The 6,460-nt window shown below is 57.6% G+C and overlaps 1 protein-coding gene across 1 annotated transcript in view; it reads left to right on the forward strand.

The window, feature by feature from the left end:
- BPIFB2 (BPI fold containing family B member 2) overlaps nt 1-3,563 on the forward strand; it is a 14,695-nt gene extending 11,132 nt beyond the window's left edge. The window contains exons 9-15 of the mRNA XM_008056316.1: nt 3-47; nt 484-654; nt 1,206-1,273; nt 1,412-1,457; nt 2,061-2,124; nt 2,452-2,528; nt 3,522-3,563. Coding sequence (XP_008054507.1) covers nt 3-47; nt 484-654; nt 1,206-1,273; nt 1,412-1,457; nt 2,061-2,124; nt 2,452-2,528; nt 3,522-3,563 — 513 coding nt within the window. The remainder of the gene's footprint in view (nt 1-2; nt 48-483; nt 655-1,205; nt 1,274-1,411; nt 1,458-2,060; nt 2,125-2,451; nt 2,529-3,521) is intronic.
- The last annotated feature ends 2,897 nt before the right edge of the window (nt 3,564-6,460 follow it).

A 6,460-nucleotide genomic window follows, 5' to 3' on the forward strand; every position in this document is an offset into this window, starting at 1 on the left:
AGGACAACCCACTGAACACCTCCACCCTGGGCCGGCTCATCCCCGAGGTTGGTGACGCTCCGCCTGGGCTTCCCCCCGTCACGCACCCACGCTCTCCCCGCAGGCTCTTCTCCAGGGCTGGGGTGTGGGCGTAGGTGGTGGCTCTCCGGGCTTGGGGCCTCAGCTGCTCTCGCCTGTCCCAAGCGGGGTCAGCGCCTGCCCGTGTACCCGCCCCACGTTGGGAGAGCCCCTCCTCTGCCCAGATGTCTTGCTCGCTGGTCCCCCTGTGCCTATGCCCAAGAGTGCCTGCTGCCTGGAGGGACTCCAAGACCAGGCTCAGCGGCCACCTGCTGGGGGAAGCGCAGGCCTCTCATCTGGCCAGCCACCTGGGGAGCACCCACGCCTGCAGCCCTCACAGTGGCGGCCTCATCGGCGCTTGAGGATCGATGGAATGAAGAGCCTGGCGGCCTCGCCCCAGTGGGCCTCCTCCTCTCTGCCTCCCAGGTGGCCCGCCAGTTTCCTCAGCCCATGCCTGTGGTGCTCAAGGTACGGCTGGGGGCCACGCCCGTAGTCACTCTCCGCACCAACAACGCCACTCTGCGGCTGCAGCCCTTCGTGGAGGTCCTGGCCGCGGCCTCCAACTCCGCCTTCCAGTCCCTCTTCTCCCTGGACGTGGTGAGTGGCCAGGCCAGGCGGGCAGCTCTCAAGACCTCACTCCCGCCTGTACTCTCTGCACTTGCTTGGTTCTGTTCAGACCGATCTCCTCACTGTTGCTTGAACATGTCAGGACATTCCTGCCTCGGGACCTTTGCAAGTGCCTAGGATTCTTCTGCCCTGGCTCTTGGCGTGGCTGGCTCCTCCTCCTCTTTCAGGTCTCAGTCTGGGGCGGCTGCTCTCCGGCAGGATCCTGTCCAGATATTCTGGTTATTGTTGGCGCCCCACCGGCCTGGGGTGGGCTCCTGGGCAGAGACCTGTCTACCACGCTGGTCCCTCTCAGTGCTCCGTGCAAGGCCTAGCACAGGGGGTGCTCCACAGACACCCGTGGGGGTGGGTGGGAGGCTGGGTGGTTGGCGGCCGCAGCAGGCTCCCTTATGCTCTGTGCAAGGCCTAGCATAGGGGGTGCTCCCAGACACCCATGGGGGTGGGTGGGAGGCTGGGTGGCTGGCGGCCGCGGCAGGCTCCCTTATGCTCTGTGCCCTCTGATCCTGCTCTCCCCACGTACCCAGGTCGTGAACTTGCGCCTCCAGCTCTCTGTGTCCAGGGTGAAACTTCAGGGCACCACGTCTGTGCTGGGGTGAGAGAGACCCCGGCCCAGCAGCCTCAGTGTGTTCTTCTGGGCAATGGGTCACTGCACCCTGGTCGCAGTGTCAGGCAGGGGAGTCTGGGGTGGGAGGTGCTAGGCCCCTTCCTGAAGTCTCTGCCTCTCTTCCAGGGATGTCCAGCTCTTGGTGGCCTCATCCAATGTGGGCTTCGTTGATGTGAGTGTGGGACTGGGGTCTCCAGAGATCCTTCTCCCGGGTGGGGCAAGCCTCACCTGATTCTGGGTGCCGCCATAATCAGGCTTCCCCAGGGGCTTGGGGGACAGCCTGCCTGGCATTCTTCCTGGTAGTCGATGATTCGTCACCCAGCTTTCAGCCCAGGAGTCCACTGGCCAGCTGGACAAGTCAGTGTGGCTGTCCCTTCAGTCAGAGGATGTGGTGGCACCACTGGCCACCACGCGTCCACTTGTCAGTCAGCATGCCATTATGTCTCTCTCAGCTGTCAGCCTGCTGGTCATCTGTGTTAGGCCGTCTGCTGGCCAGTCCACCTGCTGGTCACACTGTTTGTGAGTGCAGGCGAGTCACTGCTCGTCCCCAGACTCCCCTTAGGCAAGCATGGCTCTGGTATTGAACCCCAGGAGGCTGACCCAGCCCCGGGGCGTAGCCGGGCTCCCCGTGAGCCCAAGATGTGATGGGCCGCCCTCCTCCCTCCGCCTCCGCCGCCGCTGTCTGTCTGTGTGCGTGTGTTGATGTTCGTGCCTAACTGTCCGTCTCCCTGGCCCCTCAACTGGAGTGGGCCCATCGCCTTGGCTCTGGCCGCAGACGGATCAAGTGCATGCACTCATGGGCAGTGTATTTGAGAAGCCCCTGCTGAACCACCTCAATGGTGAGCCCTGCCTTCCATCCTCTGGTCCCTCCCTGACCCCACACCTGCCCTGTGCTCAGTCCTGGCCACTGCCCACCTCCCAGGCTCCGAGGTGAAGAGGGAGGTCCCTGGAGCCCGGCAGCTGTGTGATCTTTGCTAAGTTCCTTTCCTTCTCGGAGCCTCAGTTTTCCTTTCTGTGAAATGGGTATGATAACGATGGTGTCCACCACCTGGGTGTCTGCGAAGACTCAGTGCCACCATGCACGTGAGAACTTCAGCTCGGGGCCAGCTCTAGGTGGTGACCCGTTCCTGCTTCCTGCTGAGCTGACTTCTCCTCTCCCCCTGCAGCTCTCCTGGGCATGGGAATCGCCCTCCCCAATGTGGTAAACCTCTACTACGCCAACCCCGAGGTTTTTGTCTATGAGGTAAGAGCCTTTGGGTGTGACCAGGGGCTCTTGTTCGCCCCTGGAGAGAGGCTGGACTTGGGGAAGTGGGGGCAGTTCTCTCCCCTGTGAGGAGGAACAAGGGTATGCAGAGGAGCAGGGCCATTTGTGGGAACTTCCCTGAGACTCCCCCAACAGGCTTAGGCTGTGGCTAAGCCCCATAGTGCTCACGAGTCAGCCACCCAGGCCGGGAGCCAAAGATCCCTCATCCAGTCCTGTCCAATGGCATTTTCTGCAGGAATGGAACCTTGAGCTGTCCAAGGCAGCAACCACAGTGACCACGGGCACATGTGGCTTCTGAGCACTGGACTGGAGCCACTGCAGAGCAGTGTTTAGTTTTATTTTATTTGAATTAATTTCCACCTAATTGGCCACACGAGGCTTGTGGCTGCGGTGATGGGCCAGGAAGCCCTGGACCATGAGCGATGTTGGGCAGAGCCAGGCCTCTTTCTCTGCTGGGTCTCTGTTGCAGGGCTGAGCTTGCAGGAGAGGCTCAGTGAAGGCGTGGGGGGGGGGGGGGGGGGGGGGGGGGGGGGGGGGGGGGGGGGGGGGGGGGGGGGGGGGGGGGGGGGGGGGGGGGGGGGGGGGGGGGGGGGGGGGGTTGAATGAAAGGTTAGAGCCCTCCAGAGCGTCTCTGCAGTGCAGAGTGGGGCAGCTGGGGGAGCCGCTCTGCTGGGGAGACTTGGACTTGCAGAAGGCACGCAGTGGCTCTGGACTCCAGTCATAAGACAGTGATGGTGCTGACCACAGCCAAGCACTTCCCCTGGGGATCTCACTGTGTCCTCACAGTACCTGGCAAGGTGGGTGCTGCTATCACCCCCACGTGGCAGGCTAGGAAACTGGGCCCAGAGAGGCAAAGGACTCTCCTCAGGACATGTGGCAAGCATGAGCTCAGAGCCAGTCTGATGGGGCAGCTGGGGGTCCCGCCTGGCCTCATACAGCCTCTGACCTGGTCCATGGTTTTCTTTCCTTCAGGGTTATGTGGTGATATCCAGTGGGCTCTCCTACCAGCGTTGAGAGGGTCTCTGAGAGGATGGGAAATGGGCCAGCTTGCTGCTCAGGGGACCCTCTCAGCTCAAGCCACGGAGGCAAAGCCACACCTAGTCATCACCAGCAAGTTGGACTGTCCAGCTGGGCTGTCTAACCTTCACTGGGTGTCTGGGTCCCCTCCCTCACTTCCTCACTGTCCCTTCTCTCTCCTTTCCCCCCCTTCTCTCACCTCCCCTTCCTTCCTCTGTCCCCTCCTGGAGGGGAGCAGACTGCTGTATGGACCTCCCCTCTGGCAGTAAACATCTTCTCTTGAGCTGAAACTGCAGCAAGGCTTGGCGGACTCTTTGCATACCTGAGGCCAGTCCCCGGGTCATGTCTGTTCCTGGAGCCACCAAAGTTGCTTGGGAGGAGAAGAGATGTGACCACATCTCTGTCGACCATACCTGTTCCTCTATCACCTCGTTGCCCAGGGGAGCTCCTGTTTTCAAAGACAACCCTGGAGAGCCATGTGGATGAGCCTGAAGTTAGAGCGCCATGGGGCACTTGGGGCACTGTGTTCCTCTGCCTGCTGGCATGCCCACCTTGTGGCTGGAACTCACAAGAGCCTCGTAGGTCAGGTAGACAGGGCCTGGAGTTCCATTTTACAGATGGGGGGACTAAGGCCCAGTGAGGAGGCAAACACGCTTAGAGTCTCAGAGCTGGATGGTGGCAGGGTTCCAGGACTATGATTGTCCTAGAATCCAAACATAAGGCGTCCAGCTCCCTCTTCATTCTCCAGCCCCCCCACCTGGACTTTGTCCCTGAGCCACCGACTTCAGGGCTGGGGAATCGTGGCCCTCCATCTTGACTTCCATGCTTGACTCTGGTTGTAAGTTTTTTGCTCTCAGGAGGCCCTTCTGATCTTACTGAGCATGTCTAACTCCTTTTCCCTCTGAAAGCATGTCAGATCCAGTGGGTCCCACAGGACACAATGGCCCAGGGAAGACCAAGGAATGCCAACACTGGCAAGCTGTGCAATTTTCTTCCCCGATAAGCTAATTCCTTAGCCAGAGGTAGGGTTCCTTCCTGCCCAGAGAGTTGAGACTCATGTTCTACTTCTGTTTCCTTTGGAGAGTCTAAGGTGCCTGGATTTTTCCCATCAGTAAGCAAAGCCTTTTGTACAGTGGGACACTAGCCACTGTCCCTGAGAGGACTCAGGTTTATTCCTAAAGTCTCAAGTGTGACAGGCTGAGGGGCTGGACCAAGTCCAGAGCCTTGATGGTGGGGGGGGAGGGTGTGGCAAGGGACAGGCTGGACAATCCACCCTCCTTATTTTGCTCAGATCAGCATGACTTTTATTTCATTTGGTTGCTTAGTTAATTAATTCCTTAATCGTGCTTTTATTGAGGCTTAATGTAGGCTCAGCCTGAGCCTGGATGGTCTGGAGTAAGGGAGATACAAAAAGTTGAAGATGCTGCCCCAGCCCATAAAAGAAGTTAATAATTGGCTGGGCTCGGTTGCTCAGCCTGTAATCCCAGAATTTTGGTAGGCCAAGACGAGTGGATTGCCTAACCCTGCAGTTTCAAGACAAGCCTGGGCAAATTGGCGAGACCTCATCTCCACAATAAATCAAAAAAATTAGCCAGGTGTGGTAGTGTGGGCCTGTAGTTCCGGCTCCGGCTACTTCGAAGGCTGAGGCGGAAGGATTGCTGCAGCCCAGCAGTTCAAGGCTAGGGTGGCCACGAGTGTGCCCTTGCACTCCAGCCTGGGTGATAGAGTGAGACTACAACTCAGGAAAAAAATGTCAATAACCTAAAAAAAGATGAGGAGTTCATTATGTCAGTCCAGTGACTCATCCATCCACACAATCACCTGCCCAATGATCCAGCCATCCATCCATTCGCATAATCATTCCCCCTTCCGTCTACCTGTTTACCCACCTGCCCATTCATCTGCCCATTCATCCACCATCACCCATCTATTCACATCTATCATCCATCCGTCCATCCATCCATCCATCCACTCCTCTACTCATCCATCCAAGCACCCATCCATCTACCCATTCGTCCATCTTTTTATCTACCCGTCTATCAATCCATATACACATCCACCCATCCATCCACCCGCCCACCCATTCACTCGTCTATCCATTTATTCATCTACCTCCTTATCAATCAAGATGCCCAGTGATCTGTCCATTCACCCACACAGCCATTCATCCATCCACTCACCCACCCAGCCGCTCATCCACCCGTCCATCTATCCACCCACCTCCCCATCCATCTATCCACCCGGTCATCCATCCACCCACCTGCTCATCCAGCCATCCGCCCATACACAACCATGCACCCATCATCCATCCATTCACCCACCCGTCCATCATCTACTCACCTATCAGTCCATATACTCATCCATCCATTTGTCCATCCATTTGTCCATCCGCCCATCCATACCACCACCCACCCACCCATCCACTTACTCATCCCCTCTATCCACTCATCGACTCATCTACCCATCCATCCATCCATCCATCCATCTACCCACTATTTATCTACCTATCCATCTACCCGCCTGTCACTTCATATGCCCGCCGATGACCAGCCCATCCATCCGCCCACCCAAGCATTGATCTATCCATTTATTAATCTACCCACCTATCGATTCATATACCCATGGATTCATCCATTCACCCACCCAACCATCCGCTCGTCCATCTATTCACTCATCTACCCACCCATCTATCCATCCACTCATTCATTCATCTATCCATTTATTCATCTACCCATCTACCAATCCATACACCCATCAATCCATTCATTTGCCTGCCCACTCATCCAACCATCCATCCATCCATCCATCCATCCACCCATTCACCCATCTATCCACTCATCTATGCATCTCTTCATCCATACATACATCCACCAACACACTCACCAACCCACCCA

This window comes from Carlito syrichta, unplaced genomic scaffold, assembly GCF_000164805.1.
Source record: "Carlito syrichta isolate Samal-C Ts95f unplaced genomic scaffold, Tarsius_syrichta-2.0.1 Scaffold302319, whole genome shotgun sequence".
Lineage (NCBI taxonomy): Eukaryota > Metazoa > Chordata > Mammalia > Primates > Tarsiidae > Carlito > Carlito syrichta.